The sequence below is a fragment of the Mustelus asterias genome, chromosome 5 (genome assembly GCF_964213995.1).
Source record: "Mustelus asterias chromosome 5, sMusAst1.hap1.1, whole genome shotgun sequence".
NCBI lineage: Eukaryota > Metazoa > Chordata > Chondrichthyes > Carcharhiniformes > Triakidae > Mustelus > Mustelus asterias.
The window spans coordinates 34,310,327-34,335,013 of NC_135805.1; the positions used below are offsets into that span (position 1 = coordinate 34,310,327).

A 24,687-nucleotide genomic window follows, 5' to 3' on the forward strand; every position below is an offset into this window, starting at 1 on the left:
TTCATTTTTATCTTATACATTTGGCAGTTACACCATAACATTTGTTTTGATTTGATTTATTATTGTCACATGTACTGGGATACATTGAAAAGGATTGTTTTTTTGCACAGTATACAGACAAAACATACCATTCATAGAGTACATAGGGAAGAAGGAAATGAGAGAGTGCAGAATGTAGTGTTACAGTCATAGCCAGGGTGTAGAGAAAGATCAACTTAATATGTGGTAGGTCTGTTCAAAAGTCTTGATTTGATTTGATTTATTATTGTCACATGTATTAGCATACAGTGAAAAGTATTGTTTCTTGCACACTATACAGATAAAGCATACTGTTCATAGAAAAGGAAACGAGAGAGTGCAGAATGTAATGTTACAGTCATAGCTCGGGTGCAGAGAAAGATCAACTTAATGCAAGTAGGTCCATTCAAATGTTTGATGGCTGCAGGGAAGAAGCTGTTCTTGAGTCAATTGGTATGTGTCCTCAGACTTTTGTATCTTTTTCCTGATGGAAGATGGTGGAAGAGAGAATGTCCGGGGTGTGCGGGATCCTTGACTATGCTGGCTGCTTTTCCGAGCCAACAGGAAGTGTAAATGGAGTCAATGGATGGGAGGCTGGTTTGCGTGATGGACTGGGCTATGTTCACAGCCCTTTGTAGTTTCTTGCGGTCTTGGTCTCGGTCTTGGCAGAGCAGGAGCCATACCAAGCTGTGATACATCCAGATAGGATACTCTCTATGAAGAGCTTCCATTTCAGACTTTGTAATGCAATTTTTGTTTCTTTGTGACTTCAATAAATTCCTAGTTTGCTAATAACTACAGTGACTTGTTTGACGTCCCACTATAAGTCAAGAATCCCTTAGGTAATATCGATAGAACTGTTGTTTGCATCTTCTGTGATTACCACAAGCCAAGGTGCCACTGAACCATCTGAGGCAATGCACCACACAGCTGTGATGAGTGCAGGTTAACTTGGATTGCATGACATTGCAAATCGGCTTTTCCTCCATGCTTGCTGAAGACTAGAAGTAACGTTGCAAAGTTAGCATGGAGTCTCACATTAACTTGAAGATCTGCTTTGCCAGACATTGCAGAGCAGAATTAACCCTACACCATCTTCAGGTAGTTCTAAGTCCAGTTGATCGCTGCACCATTTACTATTTGTTAATGGAGTTCTCTGGAGTTGAGAGGGTTGGCTTATGAGGAGGGACCGAGTAGACTGGGACTATACTCATTGGAATTTAGGGGAATGAGGGGAGATCTTATAGAAACATATAAGGTTATGAAGGGACTAGATAAGATAGAAGCTGGGAGGTTCTTTCCACTGGCGGGTGAAACTAGAACTAGGCAGCATGGCCTCAAAATAAGGAGGAAGCAGATTTACGACTGAGTTGGGAAGGAACTTCTTCACCCAAAGTGTTGAGAATCTGTGGAATTCCCTGCCCAGTGAAGCAATTGAATGTTTTTAAGGCTAGAATAGATACATTTTTGAATAGTAAAAGAATTAAGGATTATGGTGAACAGGTGGTTAAGTGGAGCTGAGTCCAGAAAAGATCAGTCATGATCTTATTGAATGGTGGAGCAGGCTCATGGGGCCAAATGGCCTACTCCTGCTCCTAGTTCTTATGTTCTTAATGTATCCCACCTGATACTACAGCGTGTATTAACCCTGCATGGTCACCCAATATTTCAAGTATTTCGAGTCTCGCTGTTCAGACTTTGTAAATTCATAAATGTGAAACATCATAAAGATTTAATAAGCTTCTCTGAGAGAAAAGTCTCGGTACTTGGGGAGACGTGGCTTGCGACATGAAAGACTTGCAGTTATGAAGCTTATTTGTGACCTCAGAATGTTGCAAAGCACTTACATCCAATGAAGTGCTTTTTGAAGTGAAGAAGCTGTTGCAATGTAGGATACATCAAAGGCAGGAGGGTTGCTTTGTGGGGGTAGAGAGTGAGAGGCTCTGTTAAAAACAGGATTTGGGGTAGCTTTCAGCTAAGAACATCAGCAACAACAGTACAATTTATTCCTTTTGATTTGCTGCTCAGCTTTCAGCAGCTTGGAATGCCATTTAAAATAAAGTCAGAATAAAATAGAAAATGATGGAACTATTCCACAGATCAAAATAATTTGTAAATAGTATCTTTGTGAACTTCTCCTAATCATTTAACTTTACAATGGTTTCTACTGAAAAATACCTGGATCTGCACCTTAAGTGCTGTGAGCTGCAGGCTGTGGGCTGGGTGCAGGAAGGTGGGGTTAGAAAGGGCACCTGGATGTCCTTGGGCTGGCATGGACAAGATGGGCCAAATGGCCTTCTTCTGTGCTGTAACTTTTCTGTGGTTTCTATTTCAAACATGTGCAAAAGGGGAAAAGCAGGGGCCCACCAATGTCAATGTTTGAGCAAGGCCACTGAACATTTCTGCAGCCTACTTTATTGTTTCTTTAACCACAAAGAAATTAATGATGGATTTAATCATTAGAATTAGAAATGCCTCAGCTGCGGTATGAATACTGGGTCAGCTGTAATAAAACCTAACAAGGTCTATACTATGCTAAGGACTGTATTAAATGGGGGCAATAGGTGTCTCTCCTAACACCTGAGGAGCCAGCAAGAGACAGGTATCCCCTCTTTTAGGGACGGGCCACTGCATTAAGTGCCGTTCAGCTACTTAACTGGACAGCGGCTGGCCTTTCCCTGGATCAACGACCCCCCATGGGGTTTGGTGAGCTGCCTGCCAATCAGAGGTTGGAGCTTCCATTGAATGGCAGCACCAAATGAGGTGGTGGCTGGTGCCGTTATGCCAGCCACAACTGAGTGCTGGTGGGATGGGGTGAGGTGATGTTGGGGGATCAGCAGAAAGAACAAGAGGTTACCTCTCCCTCCCTCCAAAGCCCCCCCCCCACCCCTTTCCTGATGCCAGGCACCTCAATTAATTTGATTGAGAAACCCCCCACCACCACCCCGCCAACCCTGGGAGACACACGTATGCCTCACATAGTCATCCCCCCCCCCACCCCTCAGTACCAGAAGCAATGGGGGGGGGGGGGGGGCGAGGCCCTTAATTGGTTAATTACCCACCTAAGGGCAGTAATTGGCAGTGGGGTGGGAAGCATGTGCATGGGCCTTCTCGCTCCGGATTTAATTGGGGTGGAGGCGGGAATGTGGCCCCATCCTCTACCTGATTAAATGCATCTGCTCCCACCCCCGCATCCTGTCTGGCCACAGGGGAGAACATTGAATCCTGCCCTAACTTTTATTGGCTCACTTATTTACAAAGATTTTTAAACATCAGAGAAGCTGACAAGTTGTTCAGCCAGCAGCTGGAAAATAGCGCAAGAACTATAATTTCCAAACAGGAAAGTAAAGAAGGACTTTACTTATTGACTGAACATAAATAAGTGACATTCCTTTCCTTCTCTATGTACAGAATGCTTTGTCTATATAACATGCAAGAAACAATACTAATACATGTGACAATAATAAATCAAACCAAATCAAATCAAACCAATCTGTCGTTGTGACCACAGAACAATGGAAAAAGGAACTTTTTCTTGTAGGATCTCTGAGGGATGTGATGATATTAAATATTGGTCAAGAAGATAGTATGGTGACACAGTGGTTAGCACTGCTGCCTCACTGCACCAGGGACTCAGGTTCAAGTCCAGCCCCGGGTGATTGTCTGTGTGGAGTTTGCACGTTCTCCCCATGTCTGTGTGGGTTTCCTCCGGATGCTCCGGTTTCCTCCCACAGTCCGAAGATGTGTAGGTTAGGTGGATTAGCCATGATAAATTGTCCCTTAGTGTGTAGGTTCGGGGGATTAGAGGCTTACGGGGACAGGGCCTGGATGGGATGTTCTGCTGGGAGAGTCAGTGCAGACTCGATGAGCCAAATGACCTCTTTCTGCGCTGTAGGGATTCGATGATATTGTGACTTTTAAGTGATGACAGTAGTTTGCGAGGCTGGGTCAATCTACTGTAGGGATAATTTAAAAGGGATGGGTTTGCTGATCTAAATAACACCTTCTGTAAATAACACTTTCTGATTTCATAGATGTTTATTATATTTGCAATAGAAATTATGACCCAAGCAAGATATTAAACTGCCCTTTTCTCTTACTCAAAAGAGGAGTCATCATAGTCTGTCTTACAATAATGGAATCACCGACAGACCAATAGAATTCAACAGTCAGCTGCATCCTGGCATAAAGCATTCAGCGTTTCGCGGTTATATGCCATCTTAAATTTCAGGACTGCTGTATATCAAAAATAACAGAAAAACATGTACACTGTGACTGGCTGACTAATAGGGTGCAAAAGAGAATCTAAAGTACCCCAGAAGACCTGCTGAACAGGTCTCATCAACAGACTGGCACTGTTGGCAAGTTTATTCGCCTCAACCAGGCCAATAGAGTAAAGAATTGGCACAGTGACAACGTTCACACTGTTTGTTGATAAGAACCATGAGATGGAACTCTACTTTTTTGTCTAGTATGTGCGGTTCTAAAGTTACTGAACTCTTTCTCCTTTGCTTTACCAGTGGGAGTGGTGGAAGCAGGCATGTTAGCAGCGCTCAAGGTGTATCTTGATAGACACATGAACGGGAGGCGAACAGAGGGATAGAAACCGTGTATCGGCACAGGCTTGATGGGCCGTAGGGCCTGTTCCTGTGCTGTATTGTTCTTTGTTCATTTCATTACTCTGCAATGTACCTGACTCATTACTGCTCATAGCTAGTGGCAGTCCATTAATAACATACAAACAAATTGCAGTTTTAAAAGCTTCAAATAACTCATCTTGAACATTGACACCATCACTGTGCAAAGAGGAAACAGAACCACGCTAATTTAAATAAGAGTTCCAATTTGAATCATGAAAATTAACTGTAAGTACAGAAATAATAGTTGCCTAGGGGCGCTTATGAATCAAATCGATTTGAAGGTTTCAGAATAACCTAAGAGCAAAATACCGTGGATGCTGGAAATCTGAAAAAAAAACAGAGCATGCTGGAAAAGTCCATAGGTCTGATGAAGAGAGAAACCGAGTTAACGTTTAGAGTCCATATGACTTCTTCAGAAGTGGGGAGAGTTAGAAATGCCTCTCTACCATTTCTACCTGTCTACAGTTCCGAAGAAGAGACATACTGGGCTTGAAATGAGTTGTATTGTTCTTCTCTGCACCCTAGCTATGACTGTAACACTACATTCTGCACTCTCTCCTTTCCTTCTCTATGAACGGTACGCTTTGTCTGTATAGCACGCAAGAAACAATACTTTTCACTGTATACTAATACATGTGACAATAATAAATCAAATCAAATCAAAATGTTCACTCTGCTTACATGATTAGAAGGTCTGAGATGAAGGACATGAGTGCGGCTAATAACTCTATTCCTTCAGACTCTTTTGTTCTTTGTATTCTTCTACTCGGCATGGGATGGCACAGCGGTTGGCACTGCTGCCTCACAGCACCAGGGACCCGGGTTCAATTCCAGCCTCGGGTGACTGGGTAGTCTGCATGTTCTCCCCATGTCTGCGTGGGTTTCCTCCGGGGGAGAATGTGCAAACTTCACACAGTCACCTGAGGGTCCTTGCATTGTGAGGCAGCAGTGCTAACCAACGTGCCCACCGTGCTGCCAGATCCCTGAACTTGGCAGAGGGCTTCCTGCTTCACCAACCATCCATCCTCGAATGGCAACTCACAGCATGGTACAAAACAAAGGAAGCTCAACTCGGTACCAGAAACATATGTGGAACATTGCGCATTATGTTCAAGCCACCTATGAGAAAGATGTCATTCAATCATGCTATTTGTAGGCTTTGTTCCATTCCTGTGGCGTCAGCAGTAGGTGTTTGAGCAGATAGCAACTGTCACAATGTAGTCCATGCCCTTGATGTGCTTGACTTTCGAATCAGACGATTAATTGATTGAGGTCACTGTTGCCGGTGTAATGTGAAATTATCTGCAGTTGGTTGCCAGCAAGTGCAATATTTATTGTCTGACTTTAACTTGCAGATTGTACTCACAGCTGGAAACAGTGAACAGGAGTTTCTACTAGTTTCCTCAGTGCCATTCACCCAACATGGCACAAAAGATCACAGAATTTTAAGTGCAAATTACTTTGTGTCAATCCAGTTTCTTTGATCGGTATGCTGGTTTAAAAAAAGTGGTCGAAGGCAGTCCTGCCCTCACATTGACTGAATCACCTTTGTGAGTTGCTTCTAATTCTGCTCATTTGTGAACCTCAGAGAAGCTCTTAAAAATTAAGCTTTTCTTTAGATGCAAGGAACAGGCATTTCGAAACTTTGCTCTATCTTCCATTAACTAAGAAACGGATGACTGCACATTAACATAACTTGTTTTTGTGGGACATGGGCGTCACTGACTGGCCAGTATTTATTGCCCATCTCTAGTTGCCCTTAAGAAGGTAAATGGTTCCATGAAGTTTTTAAATTCAGTGAGAAAAAACTAATTCATACAGTGAGTGGTTGGAGTCTGGAGTGCAGTGCCTGGAGGTGTGATGGAGACAGGTTCAATCGAGGCATTCAAGAGCCCATTAGATAATTACTTAGAAACAATGTGCAGGGGTATGGGATGAAGGCAGGAGAATGGCACTAAGTCATAATGCTCGTTTGGAGAGCCAGTACAGACACAGTGGGCCGAATGGCCTCTTTCTGCACCGTAACAATTCTGTGATTCTGTGAGTTCCAGTTATTTAAAATCAGGTTACTCACAGATGGTAGACCAGACACTGATTAAAATGCTGTTTTTTGTGCTAAATCTATTTCCAGTTAAATTAATTTGGCAGACCCAGGTTTTACCACCTTTAACTAAGGTATCTTTTAATGCAAACTTTCTTTTTAAATTACAACCAAAGGACTGAGTTGGTTCTTGGGAGATTTATATTTAACAATATTCAAATGACTTTCAGTTGAAACTTGAAGAAAAATAAATATTTATCAAATCTAATGCATTTTTGAGTGCAACTCATGCACAGATCACTGAGCTTTTTCCAAAGTGGAAATTCATAACTTGTACCCCATTAGTAGAGAAACTAAGCAACCAGCTTTGAACCATCCATTGGCTCTTGTAGCAGGAATAACTCAAATTATGGTGGCTGATATTTAAATGGGTTGGAACTTGTGAGGCACTCTGTCACTGATCACTCCTCTGAATCTGACCACAGCTTCAGGATTTAGTGCAATCTTTAAATCATTCAGTGCTTCACCGCAGACTGTGTTGTGGATCCTCTGTTCACCCAAACTCTCAGCACAGCCAGCAATCAGTGGATCCGATGAGAACTCCTTACTTCCTGCTCGCTTGCCACAGCTCAGAATTTCATAAACGTTCGACTGTTTTCAATGGTGTGTATTTGTGTATTTAGTGGCGATCTGAGTAATGACTACTGCTGAACAAACAAATTAGCGGCACAGTGGTTAGAACTGCTGCCTCATAATGCCAGGGACCTGGGATCTATTCCTGGCTTGGGTCACTGTCTGTGCAGAGTTTACACGTTGTCTGCGTGGGTTTCCTCCGGGTTCTCCGGTTTCCTCCCACAGTCCGAAAGACATGCTGGTTAGGTGCATTAGCTATGCTAAATTCTCCCTCAGTGTACCCGAACAGGCACAGGAATGTAGCGACTAGGGGATTTTCACAGTAACTTAGAATCCCCACAAACTCATTCAGCCCATCGAGTTTACACTGACCACAATCCCATCCAGGCCCTATTCTCATAACCTAACATATTTACTCTGCTAATCACCCTCACACTACGGTCAATTTATCATGGCCAATCAACCTAACCAGCGCATCTTTGGACTTCATTGCAGTGTTAATGTAAGCCTACTTGTGACACTAATAAATAAACTTAAGCTCCTAAAAGTATGACAAGAGTTCCCCCTTATCCTTTGATCAATGCACAGGTGAACAAACTTCTCACAATTTGCAAGCAGAAGATAGATGGCCCGTTAGTTTGTGGCACCAGTTTTCACTTGTTCAATCACCCAACAACTCAGCTGGAGGATACAGGCCAACTTGATCAGCTGAAAGAAGGATGGACAGAAAAACAAATGAGTGGGTTGCATCAAGAGTAGAAGTTCTGGAATCAAAAGGTTTGCTAAGTACAGTTAGAGAGAGAGAGAGAAAGGTAGCTAAGTGCAAACATTGGAAATGAAGATTTAACAGCCCTGTCTTGGCAACAACTAGAGATATTGAGGGTAAAAACAGAAGAGGAAGAAGAAAAATCAGATGGAGGGATAACATTGAGATGTGGACTGAGGGAGGCTTGAAGAGAAGAAGCAGGATGAGGCTGACAGGTTCACGAAGGCAATGGCGACAATGAATCAGTTGAAGTAAAGACTTTATTTAGAAAGATCTGGATCCCTTTCTGCCTAGTACAAAATAGATGAGAAATGCTGGTACAGGATAAATTCTGGCCGGAACAGCAGCCTGCCACTGCCCCAAGACATCAGGGGGACAGCAAGGGTGCGTTCTAAATAATAAAGGTTAGTGATTGCCAGAGGGTGGTTGTAGAGGGTTGTTTTTCAAACTGGAGACCTGTGACCAGTGGTGTGCCTCAGGGATCAGTGCTGGGTCCACTGTTGTTTGTCATTTATATTAATGATTTGGATGAGAATTTAGTAGGCATGGTTTATAAGCTTGCAGATGACACCACGATTGGTGGCACAGTGGACAGTGAAGAAAGTTATCTCCGATTGCAATGGGATCTTGATCAATTGGGCCAGTGGGCTGACGAATGGCAGATGGAGTTTAATTTAGATAAATGCAAAGTGATGCATTTTGGTAGATCGAACCAGGGCAGGACTTACTCAGTTAATGGTAGGGTGATGAGTCAAATGACCTACTTCAGCTCCTATGTCTTATGGTAACTCAATACAAGATTGTATTGTACCCCTAGAGATCTAGGGGTACAGGTTCATAGCTCCTTGAAAATGGAGTCACAGGTGGACAGAGTGGTGAAGAAAGCATTCGGCATGTTTGGTTTCATTGGTCAGAACATTGAATACAGGAGTTGGAATGTCTTGTTGAAGTTGTACAACTCATTGGTAAGGCCACACTTGGAATACTGTGTACAATTCTGGTCACCCTATTACAGAAAGGATATTATTAAACTAGAAAGAGTGCAGAAAAGATTTACTAGGATGCTACCGGGACTTGATGGTTTGAGTTATAAGGAGAGGCTGGACAGACTGGGACTTTTTTCCCTAGAGTGTAGGAGGTTGAGGTGTGATCTTATAGAGGTCTATAAAATAATGAGGGGCACAGGTCAGCTGGATAGTCAAGATCTTTTCCCAAAGTAGGGGAGTCTAAAACTAGAGGGCATAGGTTTCAGGTGAGAGGAGAGAATTACAAAAGAGTCCAGAGGGGCAATTTTTTCACAGAGAGGGTGGTGAGTGTCTGGAACAAGCTACCAGAGGTAGTAGTAGAGGCTGGTACAATTTTGTCTTTTAAAAAGCATTTAGTCAGTTACATGGGTAAGATGGGTATAGAGGGATATGGGCCAAATGCGGGCAATTGCGATTAGTTTAGGGGCTTAAAAAAAAGGGTGGCATGGACAAGTTGGGCTGAAGAGCCTGTTTCCATGCTGTAAACCTCTATGACTCAACGACTAAATAGCGAGAAACTGTTTCCACTGGCAAGAAGATGGATAGCAGAAGACACAGATTTAAAGTAATTGGCAAAAGTATAAAGGGTGAAATGAGCAGATTTCTTTAAGCAGCAAATAATAATCTGGTGGAAACAGATTCAGGACGCCTTCCTCAGGGACCTGGATATATATTTGAAAGGGAAACATGCAGGACTATGGGTAAAGAGGGGATGGGACTAACTGGACAGTTCTTTCCCTGAGCTTGTATAGACATGCTGGACTGAATGGTCTCCTCCTGTGCTGTATGATTCCATCCTCCCTCCATAGAATCACAGCCAAATTTCTCTCAACTCATCGTCTGATCCAAGTACTTGAAAGAATGTCAATAATATGAGTGCAATAACTAAATGAACAAGTTTCACCAAATATAAATATTTATTTAATTGTTTTAAAAAAAAGCAGGGAGACAAAAACTGAGATACACTGTAACCTGGAAGGACTGGAAGTTTTGCTGTGTGATGATTTCCTACATATACAACTGACAGATCAGCAAAAGGATACATCAGGCAGACAACTGCTTTCTTTTCCAAAACGTATTGCGTTAGATCCATGTAAAATAGACACAACATAATAACGTACCACTGATTTTTGGCAGCTTGCTTTCGCTTTTTCATGTCAATTAAATTTGAGTTCACAGCACTACTGTTCACTGACTAGATGTGTTTGTTGGATAGAAATTAGGTCGACGTGCTAGATTCTTTTCCAGAGGGAAGCTTCTTTCACAGGTTTCACATCACCATCAGGACGTGAGGATTTCTCAAGTCAATTCTCAGAAGTTGTGACACATTAGATGGGAGGGAGATACTTCCTTCTCAGGTTGCATTGAATGGCAGAGCAGGCTTGATGGGTCGAATGACCTACTTCAGCTCCTACTCTTATGGTAACTCAATACAGGATTGTATTTCCTTGGAAAATCTTGGATCATCTGTGCTGGCTCCTCAACACAACACAATGGGGTGTTCCTGTCCAGAATTTTATCTGGAACATTGGGGACTGGTGCAACCGACCTTGCATCTTTTCAAACAGATTGGATCCTCTCGTAGTGTCCCAATATGGTCCACGTCTTCTTATGGGACTCACAAACACGGTGTTAATAATCTACCACAGCAGCCAGCTTCAGTTTGATTCTCCTGACAGTTCAGTGTAAAAAAATGATTAAAGACATTTTTCCAACAACTCGTTCCCACAGGCAAAACACAAATAAGAAAAAAAAACTTACACATTTCCCATTCCATCTTACAACATTAGAACATATGCTGTGCTTGTTTGTGACACCCAAGCTCCAATTTTTAAAGAAAAAGTCATTTGTTTTATTCATTCATGGGACATAGGCGTGGCTGGCTGGCCAGCATTCATTGCCCATCCCTAGTTGCCATTGGAGGGCAGTTGAGAGTCAACCACATTGCTCTAGTTCTGGAGTCATATGTAGGCCAGACCAGGTAAGGATGGCAAATTTCCTTCCCTAAATGACATTAGTGGACCAGATGGGTTTTTCCAACAATCGACAATGGTTTCATGGTCATCAGTAGATTCTTAATTCCAGATACTTTTTACTGAATTCAAATTCCATCAGGTGCCGTGGCGGGATTTGAACCCGGGTCCCCCAGAACATTAGCTGAGTTTCTGGATTAATAGTCCAGCGATCATACCACTAGGTCATTGCCTCCCCCTGCGTTTCTGCTTTTAAACTGTCGGAACCATCAAGATTTGGGAAATGTCAGAGAGCTCCGACTGTGGAGTTCACTGCAGTTATTTAACAGTCCCTGCAGATGAATGTGTGGAAATTTGATTTGTTGTTCAAACCATTTGGCGACTGTCAGGAGTTGCCTATCACAAAAGGCCTGTCCAATAAACTGAATACTTAGCGGCAATCCTCTTCTCGAAAGAGCAGCCGGGACTGTTACAGCTGGCAAACCTGAAAAGGAAGATGAAGACATTTACAAGATGAAAACAAAATCTGTTTTGACCTCATAATACTTTGACTTTATTTCCTTTCCTTTCAGTTGCTTCATTTTGTAGCATTCCCTGACAGTAAAAAGAAAATCTGGAACATAGGAAGTCATAGAATAGTTACAGCACGAGACCATTCAGCCCACTGTCTTCTTTCTTATTCATTTGTGGGACATGGGCGTCACTGGCTGGCCAGCATTTATTGCCCATCCTTAGTTGCTGAGGGCAGTTGAGAGTCAACCACATTGCTGTGGTTCTGGAATCACATGTAGGCCGACCATGTAAGGACGGCAGATTTCCTTCCCTAAAAAGGACATTAGTGAACCAGATGGGGTTTTTCCGACAATCGACAATGGTTTCATGGTCATCAGTAGAATCTTAATTCCAGATTTGTTTTTTTACTGAAGTCAAATTCCACCATTTGCCGTGGTGGAATTCGAACCCGGATGCTGGCTTTCTGTAACAGGTATTGAGTTTGTCCTATCCTCTCTGCCTTTTCCTGGTTGCTCTGCAATTTATTTCACTCAAATAATTAGTGCAAAATATCTCCCTCGTTTGCAGGCCGAAGAACAATCACTGCACTCCAAAGTGATTAAATCTATGTGCTGCCCTTTGGATGATGAAAAAAGTCTCTCTTTGTCGATTGATTTTATCGTTATAAAAGGACTGAACATGAAAAAAGATATTTGGTCCTTACTGACCCCGAGCCACTGAGCATATTCAACCTGTTCCACTGTAGACCCGGATAAACCTGAAAACAGGTTGTGTGTGTGTAAACTTGATAAGTTCAGGAATATCTATCTAAATCTCTATGTTATTCATTTTGAATTGGGTGCTTTCTTTGGGGTTGACTTCCCCCATGTCTTAAGATCTCAGGAATCATGGTTATCCACAAACCTCGGTGGCTCAGTGGTTAGCACTGCAGCCTCACAGCACCAGGGACCAGCTTGGGTCACTGTCTGTGCGGAGTCTACACATTCTCCCCGTGTCAGTGGGGGTTTCCTCCGGGTGCTCTGGTTTCCTCCCGCAGTCCGAAAGATGTGCTGGTTAGGTGCATTGGCCATGCTAAATTCTCCCTCAGTGTACCCGAACAGGCGCCGGAGTGTGGTGACTAGGGCATTTTCACAGTAACTTCATTGCAGTGTTTATGTAAGCCTACTTGTGACACTAATAAATAAACTTTAACTTAACAAGGAGGATGCCGAGATGGCAGAAATGGCTGATAAACTTTGCAAGATCGAAGACACACATGTTCTGTACTGAATGGAGAGTTGGGGAATTGGGAAGATGGGGGAGGAGGGTCAGCTTTTAGAGTCTGGGATTCAGTGAAAATCTGGGATTCGGTGGTTATGGGAATTGGGAGATGATTGGGAAGGCCGGATTGTGAGGGATGGATGCTGGGGTGTGTGGTGTTATTATCAAGAATAGCATTTCTACTAATGCTGCTAACCATTAATCTTGTTATTCGGATCTTTCAAAAAATGTGTTTAGTCGACAAACACATTGTCCTGGATGCAGATTCCAAATATTTAGGGGAAACCGCAGCCTTTTAGTTATAAATTGATTAATTTTCAAGTGTTGGCTATATGAAAACACAAATGGATTTCTCATTGCCTGCTGCAGTTAGTAATTGAGATTTGCCAATTTGTCTTGTTCCAAATCCAAAAGGGACCTGCTCTTTGAAGCTGATATTGAGTTTGTTGTCTTGGACAGCAGTATAAATAGCAATAGGTGCCTCAGAGTCCTATAGAGCCTTATTCTCCATTCACCAGCGCTATAATACAAAAGTAGCTCTGCACTCAATGCATTTGATTCTGTGATCAGAGTCCAAATTTGCTTTTTATTCGTTCTTGGAATATGAATGTCGCTGGCTAGACAAGCATTTATGCTCATTCCTTAATGCCTTGAAGGTGATAGTGAACTGCCTCTTGAATAGCTGTAGTCCATGTGGTGTAGGTACATCCACAGTGTTGTTAGGGAGGCAGTTCTAGGATTTTGTCCCAGCGACAGTGAAGAAATGGTGATATAATTCCAAAGTCAGGATGGTCTGTGCCTTGGAGGGGAACTTGATAAGGTATAGGAACAGAATTAGGCCATTTGGCCCATCAAGTCTGCTTCACCATTCAATCATGGCTGATAAGTTTCTCAACCCATTCTCCTACCTTTTCCCCGTGACCTTTGATCCCTTTACCAATCAAGAATCTATCTATCTCTGTCTTAAATATACTCAATGATCTGGCCTCCACAGCTTTCTGTGGCAAAAAATTCCTCCTCATCTCGGTTCTAAAGGGTCGTCTCTTTATTCTGAGGCTGTGCCCTCGGATCCTACTCTCTCCTACTAATGGAAACATCTTCGCCACATCTACTCTATCCAGGCCTTTCAGTATTCAGTAAGTTTCAATGAGATTCCTCCCTCATCCTTTTGAACTCTATCGAGTACAGACCCAGAGTCCTCAAGCGCTCCTCATATGTCAAGTTTTTCATTCCCGGGATCATTCTCGTGAACCTCCTATGGTCCGTCTCCATGGCCAGCACATCCTTCCTTAGATATGGGGCCCAAAATTGCTGACAATATTCCAAATGTGGTCTGACCAGAGCCTTATAAAGCCTCCGCAGTGCATCCCTGCGTTTGTATTCTAGTCCTCTTGAAATGAATGCTAACATTGCATTTGCCTTCCTCGCTACCAACTCAATCTGCAAATTAACCTTGAATCTTAAACTAGGTCTCCCAAGTCCCTTTGCGCTTCCAATTTCTGAATTCTCTCCCCATTTAGAAAATAGTCTACATCTCTATTCTTCCTACCAAAGTGCATAACCTTGCACTTTCCTACGTTGTATTCCATCTGCCACGTCTTTGCCCACTCTCCTAACCTGTCCAAGTCCTTTTGCAGCCTCTCCGCCTCCTCAATATTACCTGTCCCTCCACCTATCTTTGTATAATCTGCAAACTCAGCAAACAAAGTGCCTGCCCTTGTCCTACTGGGTGGCAGAGGTCGCAGGTTTGGAAGGTGCTGTCGAAGGAGTCTTGGTGAGTTGCTGCCGTGCATCTTGTAGGTGATATACTGCTGCCAACGTGTGTCGGTGGGGAGTGGAACGAATGTTGAGGGTAATAGATGGGGTGCCAATCAAGTGGGCTGCTTTGTCTTGGATGGTGACAAGACTCTTGTGTTTTTGTAGCTCCACTCATCCAGCTTTGTGCCCTGTGCCCAGGCTTTGGTGCGTCAGGAGAGGAGTTATTCTCTGCAGGGCACCCAGCCTCTGACCTGCTCTTGTAGCCACGGTACTTTTTTGGCTCGTCCAGTTCAATTTTTGATCGATGGCAAAACTTAAGGTGTTGATTAAATAATCTGTTATCAATAAAATTATCTGTTTCAATCAGCGTTTTACAAGATGTAGGCTTAAAAACTCTGAGCATTTTTAAAAAACAAATCCCTGACAGGTAGAGCCACCCATCACAGGATTGACCTTGAGGGCGCTCATGAACACACCAACATTCTTTTAAAGACAGGTTCTCAACACTGTGCATAATATTTCCAATGTCCTCATCAGTGATGTATAGGGGGATATAGGAGGAATACTGTTCTTCCCCAAAACACTGTCACAGTCCCCAGCAGTGCCCAATATCAGCCTGTACCTCTCCTTCTGAACCCCACTCCCAATACTTTTAAACACTCAGCTCTCTTTGACCTTATCCCTCCCTCCTCTCCACCCCCAATACTGCTGCAAACATAGTGAACCTCATGTTGCTCTCAGACATTATTCTGTATATTGCTAAACTCCTCCCAGTCCTGAAATAATTGAAGGCAACTGTTTTCACTGGGTCAGCACGGAGGCTGACGTGGTGGTGTGCCAAATGCTGCAAGAATACCCGCGATTCCCACAAAGAATTGGACGGCACGGTGGCACAGTGGTTAGTACTGCTGCCTCACAGCGCCGGAGACCCAGGTTCAATTCCGGCCTCGGGTGACTGTGTATGTGGAGTCTGCACGTTCTCCCTGTGTTTGCATGGGTTTCCTCTGGGTGCTCCGTTTCCTCCCACAGTCCAAAGATGCGTGGGTTAGGTGGATCGGCCATGCTAAAGTGCCCCTTAGTGCCAGGGGGACTAGCAGGGTAAATACATGGGGTTAAGGGGATGGGGTCTGGGTGGGATTGTGGTCGATTCAGACTTGATGGGCCGAATGGCCTCCTTCTGCACTGTGTGGATTCTATGATTGCTTCAGAACTGGGCTGGCAACATTAACAATCATCTGAGGCTTGACGATTAATACCAGCCACGCTGAAATGATTACCAATGGGGATGGCACTGAACATCACCTTGCTACCCTTTTGTACAACATCATCTGCATGGTGGATTGAAGACAATGTTGCGTAGGGTCTATCTGGAGACCCTTGGGCACTATGGACTTAATTCTGTTGTACATTGTCTCTTCTGTATCAGCTGCCCCTTCAGTCTACTCATGGATTAAAATGTCCATTTAGGTTTTATTTTAAAAGGGCTTTTAGAATTTTAAGCCCCCAATCAAGACGCACTTTCTAAATCGTACAAGTCCTTTTAAATTTAATTTGAATAATTGTGTGCTCCTACCACTAGGGTACTCCCTAAATCTGTTCCGATCTACATCCTAATTATGCCAATATATTGACCATGGAAAATTGGATGCGAATAGCAAATCACTTGTATTAGGTACAAATCCCCCAATAAGACCATAAGACATAGGAGCAGAATTAGTCTATTCGGCCCATCGAGTCTGCTCCGCCATTCAATCATGGCTGATATTTTTCTCAGCCCCATTCGTCTCCCTTTTCCCCATAACCCCTGACCCCCTTATTAATCAAGAACCTATCTATTTCTGTCTTAACGGCACTCAATGACCTGGCCTCCACAGCCTTCTGCGGCAAAGAATTCCACAGATTCACCACTCTCTGACAGTCGACAGTCATTCCTGCCCAAATTACACCTACAATGGAATATCTAGGCTACAGTGATTAAGCAGCTTTCCCATTGATGGCAGAGTATTTTCTTTAATGAAGAGCAAACAAAAGAAATATGAAATGTTAGATGGGCTACTGGTAAGATGTATAAAGTAATTCATGGAAAGTAGTGAAATATATATTTTTAAAAATCATCTCTAGGTCAAAATCTGCAGAGTCTGGTATGGAAAGTGCCATGCATACCTGCCAAGTTAACAGGCTGTGTGAAAATATCTTCTTGGGCACTCCTTGTCCTGTTGTCTTCTTTGATAAACTCAAGATATGTGGAGGCATCGCTGAGAGTCGTGGGTGTAAGAAGGACATCAACGCCAGATCGAAATACTTTCAGAAAATCGTTGGCAATGAGACGTCTCACTTTCTGGGCTTTTACAAAAAATTGATCGTAATTCCTGAGATAATTCAACAAGGAAATAAAAAGAGCATTTATATCATAGAGAAAGTGACAAAGAAACACAGTGTTGCAACACCACAGTGGCAACATTTTAAAGTGATAGTAACGTAGGTGATTCCTCTCTCCCACACTAATGAATAAATAAGTTGTGTGCAGAAACTGAACAAATTAATATTTTTAATTTCAAAATCTAAGACTGAATTATCTGAAGGGGCAGCACGGTGACATGGTGGTTAGCACTGCTGCCTCACAGCTCCAGGGACCTGGGTTCGATTCCCATCTTGGATCACTGTCTTTGTAGAGTTTGCATGTTCTCCCCTTGTCTGCATGGGTTTCCTCTGGGTGCTCCGGTTTCCTCCCACAGTCCAAAGGTGTGCGGGTTTGGCACATTGGCCATGCTAAATTGCCCCTTAGTGTCCCAGGATACGTAGGTTAGAGGGATTAGCGGGATAAATATGTGGGGTTACGAAGATAGGTGGGATTGCTGTCGGTGCAGGCTCGATGGGTCAAATGGCCTTCTTCAGCAGTGTAGGAATTCTATGATCCAAATAGCACCTCACCATTGCCTCTTCAAGTGTCTCAGATTTCTGCATTTATGAATTAAAGATGAATAATTTGTTTCCCATGGTTGCTGGCGAGGGAAAGTTTTAATCAGGACATCTTGCAAACTCTTTTTAAATAATTCTATGAGACTTTACCGTGTCCCATAACAACCAGACAGCTGAATGCCTTATCTCAAGGACAGCAACTTCCTTGAGGCTACTTTCTCAGTACTGAAATGTAGTATTAGTCTAAATTATATGCTCACTACCTTCTGATCAGATGTGGAGACTTCTTTCAGCTTAGATAAACTAACATGCAAATTAGAAATGCATATTTAATTAATACTATTACTGAATTAAAATTGTAGAAAAATTAATTTTCTCTACCTAGAATCATAGAATCCTTACAATGCAGGAGGCCGCCATTTGGCCCATCATGTCTGCACTGACAACAATCCCACCCAGGCCCTATTCCCCCTGACCCCACGTATTTACCCTAGCTGGCCCCCCTGACACTAAGGGGCAATTTAGCATGGCCAATCAACCTAACCTGCACAACTCTGGAGCGTGGGAGGAAACTACGCTCCCAGAGCACCCAGAGGAAATTGACGCAGACACTCCAGGCTGGAATTGAACCCAGCCCCTTGGCGCTGTAAGGCTGAATTGCTAACCACATGTTAAAGACGATCAGGGGTCAAGAATGTGCTTGACCCACATGATAAGAGATAAGGCACATTAAAACCAGCGATGTTTTTTAGGAAACCGCCAGCACAAAGGTAAGTAAGAAGCCCCCTCACTGTTTTAAAAGGAAGTAATTTCCCGCCAAGATTCTTCCCCGGACAACATCGTTGAATCCTTCATGTCTCGTTGCTGCATACAAGGCTTCTGTGGAAGTTTTGACTTCACTGCGGTGTCCTTTAAATAAAAAGATCTGTCATCAATAACAGGGCAGAATACTATTGCACATTGCAAATATTTAACAGATATCTCCAGCAGTTTGTAAACGCACTTTCTTTGTGTTAAAACAGGAGAATGAGATATGGCAACAGTACAAATGTCACCGATTGACAATGGATACTTGTCCATTGAACAAACAAGTGACAAATATAAAAAAAACTGGCAATTAAGTGTTTCAACCTGCTATTGGCAGATGTGATTTTGGATATCTAAGTCCAAAGCTCTGGAATTCTCTCTTCAAACCACTCTCTCTCTCCTTAAAATATTCAGCAGGTTTGGCACCACCACTGGAGAGAAAATCAGTTAGTGTTTCAGAACCTGGCTCTGATGAAAGGTCACGATCTGAAACATTGACTTATTTTCTCTCTCGACAGACGACCTGTTGCATATTTTCAGCATCTTTTGTTATTTCAGATATCCGGCATCCACAGTATTTTGCTTTTGTGTTGAGGATGAATCTGGTTCCTTTGTATTTATTTGCCAGGATATGGGATCCCTGTGCTCTTACAGTTTCACTGGCTTATTCTAGGCTAACTGAGCAGCTTCTAATGTCAAAATGTGAAAAATTGCAAAATTATGAGTGCTTAGTAAAGACCTTGCATTTATATAGTGGCAAGCCTGTAGAATTCGCTACTACAGAAAGCAGTTGAGGCCAAAACATTTTCGTCTTTCAAGAAGGAGTTGGAGCGAAGGGAATCAACGGATACGGGGGAAGGTGGAATCAGGTTAGTGAATTGGGTGATCAGCCATGATCATAATAAATGGCAGAGCAAGTTCGAAGGGCTAAAAGGCCTACTCTTACTCCTAGTTTCGATGTACTTGTGGGTAGCTCCTGGTATCTGCATTTACCTGGGAGGTGGTTTTAAAAGGGGGATCTGCTGGCAGTTGAATTAGCACCAGGGCAACGGGAGGTTGAAATGACGTAATTGAGCCAGGCACATCCAAACAGTAGTGATGAGTGATCAGCCAACATGCTCAATACATTTGGAGCAGCATTGGGATTCAGACTCAGCTTCCTCTGCCTCAGGTTTACTGCTTATATGCATCAAGCAAAACTGTTTTTTGGGCCTTCATCAGTCAGGGCATTGAGTATAGAAGTTGGAAAGTTATACTGCAGTTGTACAGGACATTGATGAGGCCGCACCTGGAGTATTGAGTTCAGTTTTGGTCATCTTGCTATAGGAATGATGTTATTAAACTGGAGCGAGTGCAGAAGAGATTTACAAGGATGTTGCCAGGACTCAAGGGATTGGGTTATAGCGAGAGATTGGACATGCTAGGACATTTTTCTTTGGAGCGTCGGAGACTGAGAGGTGATCTTGTAGAGGTGTATAAGATCAGGAGAGGCATGGATAGGGTGAATGCAATCAGTCTTTTTCCCAGGGTCAGATTGAAGGTTGACCCATCAGTCCCCTAGTCTATGCTCAGCTTCGTCATTTCGTCACGGCATAGAAGACAGCTTTTAACTTCTTATTTTTCAGCACTTTGCTAATAACTTTTAAAATATTAGCTGTTCTTGTATGTTCTGATGGATCAGGTTGAAACAATGGTGATGCTTCCCTGGGTTGTTCAGTTTATTCAGTCAATAGATGAACCATGGAGAACTGGAAGGTTTCAGGTTGGATGTTCAGTACAATTTAGATGATCTCTGTCAGGTTGGGCGATACAATTGGTTTTATCACGTGGTTTGGAAAGGAAAAACTGTTAATGTTTTCTGCTCCTTATCGAACTCCGTGACTGCTGCCAGAAATAGTTCTTTGTAGAAAGCGAGCAAGAACCAAATAGGGTTTCTGCTCTAATGGAACACATAGTTTGCATTTGTTATTAGGGTTGAAATAATTTGATTTGGAATAAGGAAGAGTGTCATTCTTTAACGGGGTGTGGGCGTCACTATTGCCGATCTGGGTATTGAGGGACATCAGCCAAACCCGAGCAATTTGGACTAGCTTAGTGGTTAACAAAGAGGGCGGCATGGACAAGTTGGGCTGAAAGGTCTGTTCCCATGCTGTAAACCTCTATGATCCCTAATTGCCCGTGAGGTGGTGAACCGTCCCATGATTACGACGGTTCTTGAACCGTTGTAGTCATGGAAAGCAAGGAAGAAATTTTGAGCAGAAAATTATCATATAGCAATAGAATTGGAAATGTTTAGGAATGTGCTCCGTCCATCAAGGTGTGGGGGCAGATCTGATGGATCTGCTGGTCTTCTCCTGCCCATCTATTTCAATATGTTTGAAAATATGTATACTGAAATCACCCTGATCGAGATTCACAAACTGGCAGAAATGTAGTTGGGTTCTCCCTGTGGATGGGTAAATTTTATCGGCATAAAGATGAAATAGTATCTTAAATCTCCATGATGCCAGCCAGGCTTTCTAACCTGGTTCGATTTAGTTCATGCCCATGATTTTGCCAGTTGCTAACTGGCTCACACTGAATGGACATCTCGATTTTCCATTAAAAATGCTTTCACTTTCCTAATTAATTTTTCACTCACCTTAAAAAGGTCTTAACATCACTCTGAAGTTATGATACATCTATTCATTAGACAGTATTCTTAATTCTGCACATGTATAGCAATTATTGCCTGACCGAGGTTACAGATTGCGTGAACTCGTCTTTACCCATACCATTGCTGCTCCATACCATATTCTAGTCCATCGAAGCGCGCCATGTTTGATGCTACTTCTGCTGTGCAGAGGACATGATAGCACACAATTGAATACTGGGTATGAGGGAGGGAGACTTCAACAACTCTGGCACCCGCATTTTCAAATAGGTCAGCGGCTTTTGTCCAGCATCTCAGTACTTCAGTGGACAACCCAGGGGCATGATATTCCTTTCAAAACAAGCAAGAAGAGTGTTAATTGCAGGAAAAATGAAATATCTCACCCCCCTCCCCCATTTCAAATCAGTAGGTAAGAAGCTAGAGTTTTGTGGCAAGTTTACATCAAACATTTTAATTATGAAAAATCAACTGGGGAAATTTGTTTTTAAGTTTTAATGAATAGGTTCCAGGTGGATGCACTAGAGAGGATTTGAAGGACTTCAGAATAATACCCAATCTCATCCCTCAATTGAAAAACTGTTCTCAAATGACTTTTTTTGGTGGAGGGGGGGGGAAAGAGTCTCTTCTCTAGTCTCGTTTATTAAGTGAGGACAGCCCTGGTGTGAGCCACTTTCCAATTTATTCTCGAATTTAAGTGGGAGGGGTTATCATTAGGCCCTTATTCAGTATCTCCCACAAGTCACCTACCTCAGAAAGACCAAAACCGAGCATTGAACATAAGAGTAGAAGCACAGCCTATCGTAATGAACTAGGCCAGGATTGATTCGAGAGCAGGAATCTATTAGTGCTAGAGTTCTATGATACCAAATGCAGCATGACATAACCACTCTTCCTAACTCAGCGTTATAAACGTAACAGTGAAAATTATCCATCCCTACCACAGCATTACAACCTATCAGTATATTGGCGTACACCCACTCTCCCCCAACACAGCATTACAACCTATCAGTATATTGGTGTATACTCACTCTTGCCTAACACAATATTACACCCTACCAGTATTTTGGTATACCCACTCTTCTATCCTGCACATCTTTGGACTGTGAGAGGAAATCGGAGCATCCAGAGGAAAACCACGCAGACACTGGGAGAACATGTAAACTCCACACAGACAGTCACCCAAGGCCGGAATTGAACCCAGGTCCCTGGCACTGAGGCAGCAGTGCTAACCATTGTGCCACCATGTTGCCCCAAGGGTTAGTATGTAGATGAGAAATAGAAGCGGGTTAATAGGTCCCCCTTGGGGGACACCAAAGGTATGGCAACAGGAAGGGAAGGCAATGCAAATTTGATTTGATTTATTGTCACATGTATTGGGATACAGTGAAAAGTATTGTTTTTGCATGCTATACAGACAAAACATACCATCCATAGAGTACAAAGGAGAAAAAGAAAGGATAGAGTGCAGAATATAGTGTTGCAGTTACAGATAGAAGAGAAAGATTAGCTTAATGCATGATATTCCCCCCCCCCCGGCGAGAGAAGGTGGTGGAAGAGAGAATGTCCGGGGTGCGAGGGTTCCTTGATTAGCTGGCTGTTTTCCCGAGACAGCAGGAAGTGTGGACTGAGTCAATGGATGGGAAGCTGGTTTACGTGATGGACTGGGCTACAGTAGTTTCTTGCAGACTTGGACAGAGTAGGAGTCATACCAAGCTGTGCTACAACCGGCAAGAATGCTTTTCATGACGCATCTGTAAGAGTTGGTGCGTGTGGTCATGGACATGCTGAATTTCCTTAGCCTTCTGAGAAAATATAGAGGCGTTGGTGGTACGGTGGCACAGTGGTTGGCACTGCTGCCTCGCAGCGCCAGGGACCCGGGTTCGATTCCCGGCTTGGGTCACTCTCTGTGTGGAGTCTGCACATTCTCCCCATGTCTGTGTGGGTTTCCTCTGGGTGCTCTAGTTTCCTTCCACAGTCTGAAAGACGTGCTAGTTATGTGCACTGACCATGCTAAATTCTTCCTCACTGTACCTGAACAGGCGCCGGAGTGTGGCGACTCGGGGATTTTCACAGTAACTTCATTGCACTGTTAATGTAAGCCTACTTGTGACAATAATAAATAAAACTTTTACAACACTTTACTCCATTTCATCATTGTTTGAGATCCGACCTAATACGGTGGTGTCATCAGCAGACTTGAAAATGGAGTTGGAAGGGAATGTGACCACACAGTCGTAGTGTGTGTGTAACTAGATCGCCAAGAATGGAACTAGGCAAGTGCAGTTCTATCCAACTGGGCGACAGAGGAGGATCTAGTGGTCAGCTGTGTGAAAGGTTCCAAACAAGTTGAGAAGAACAAGGTGGGATAGTTTACCTTTGTCGCGGCCACAGAGGAAATCATGTGTGCCTTTGATCAAAGCTATCTTGATACGGGTAACAACCTGATTGATGGGATGAACAGCAAATAATGGCTGGGATCTTGTTATCAAAATGTTGGTGCCAGTCATCTGACTTCATTTTCTGACCCTTTATACAATAAAGTCTGTTTCCTGCAATGATTGTGGGAATTGTCAGTGCCTTCCAGAGTTAATTTAAGGATCCCTAAGAATCTGTTAATATTTACAGTGAGGACAGGAGAGTTACAGAAGAGTTAGCAATAAATTGAAATAATTTAAATAAATTGAAATAATTCAACTAAAACGAACCACAGTATCAGAGCTTACCAATTAGTCACTTTTAAAGCAGGACGGTGGTGGTGGGCTTTTTAAAACTTCGTTCATGGGATGTGGGCGTTGCAGACTGGGTCAGCATTTATTACCCATTCCTGGGGGCATTTAAGAGTCACATATAGGCCAGACCAGGTAAGAACGATAGATTTTCTTCCCTAAAGGACATTAGTGAACCAGATGGGTTTTTACAACAACGGTTTCATGGCCATCATTAGACTTTCAATTTAATTGAATTCAAATTTCACCATCTGCTGTGGTGGGATTCGAACCCAGGTCCCCAGAGCATTAACCTGGATCTCTGGATTACCAATCCAGCGATTATGCCACTGCCTCACAAGTGCTGAGGAAAGAAGAAAATTTAATTTTTTTTATGTGTACTTCTTTAAAAGTAACTTTTAATAGGATATTTAGATTGAAGTAAGGCATCTTCTAACTTAGTACTGATTGAATATCGTTGGCTAGAATGGGTTAGAAAATGTTGGCAGTTCTCTGCTGGATTCTAATTATGGAAAAAAATGCCGGTTTCTGTGTTTGAAGAGAAAGACCCAATGACTGAGCCGAAGGCAGGTTTTGGTGAAGTGTAATTGCTAGGCTCATCCCAATCCGAAATATGGCTCCTTTTGCTATGGTAATGATGGTCAAAAAAATCCTAAAGTTTTAAAGTTTAAAGTTTATTTATTAGTGTTACAAGTAGGCTTACATTTAGATTGCAATGAAGTTACTGTGAAAATCCCCTAGCCACCACACTCGGGTGTAGTGATTAGGTGCATTCAGCACCTGGAGGAAACCCACGCAGACACGGGGAGAACGTGCAGACTCCACACCGACAGTGACCCAAGCTGGGAATCGAACTTGGGTCCCTGGCGCTGTGAAGCAGCAGTGCTGACCACTGTGCCACCGTGCCGCCCAGCTTAAAATAACCGGCAAGAATGTTTCAAATCTCTTTTAGGCC

At 43.0% G+C, this 24,687-nt stretch overlaps 1 protein-coding gene across 4 annotated transcripts in view; it reads right to left on the reverse strand.

The window, feature by feature from the left end:
* Positions 1-10,021: 10,021 nt before the first annotated feature.
* qrsl1 (glutaminyl-tRNA amidotransferase subunit QRSL1) overlaps positions 10,022-24,687 on the reverse strand; it is a 40,593-nt gene continuing 25,927 nt past the window's right edge. For 2 of the 4 annotated variants that reach the window (XM_078212410.1, XM_078212411.1), the window contains 4 exons: positions 21,144-21,336; positions 18,338-18,455; positions 16,791-16,996; positions 10,022-10,795 (listed from right to left, as the gene is read on the reverse strand). In XM_078212410.1, coding sequence (XP_078068536.1) covers positions 10,782-10,795; positions 16,791-16,996; positions 18,338-18,455; positions 21,144-21,336 — 531 coding nt within the window. In that variant the 3' untranslated portion in view covers positions 10,022-10,781. Of the gene's footprint in view, positions 11,581-16,790; positions 16,997-18,337; positions 18,456-21,143; positions 21,337-24,687 lie in introns of all 4 variants that reach the window. The other 2 variants (XM_078212408.1, XM_078212409.1) reach the window with 1 other exon arrangement.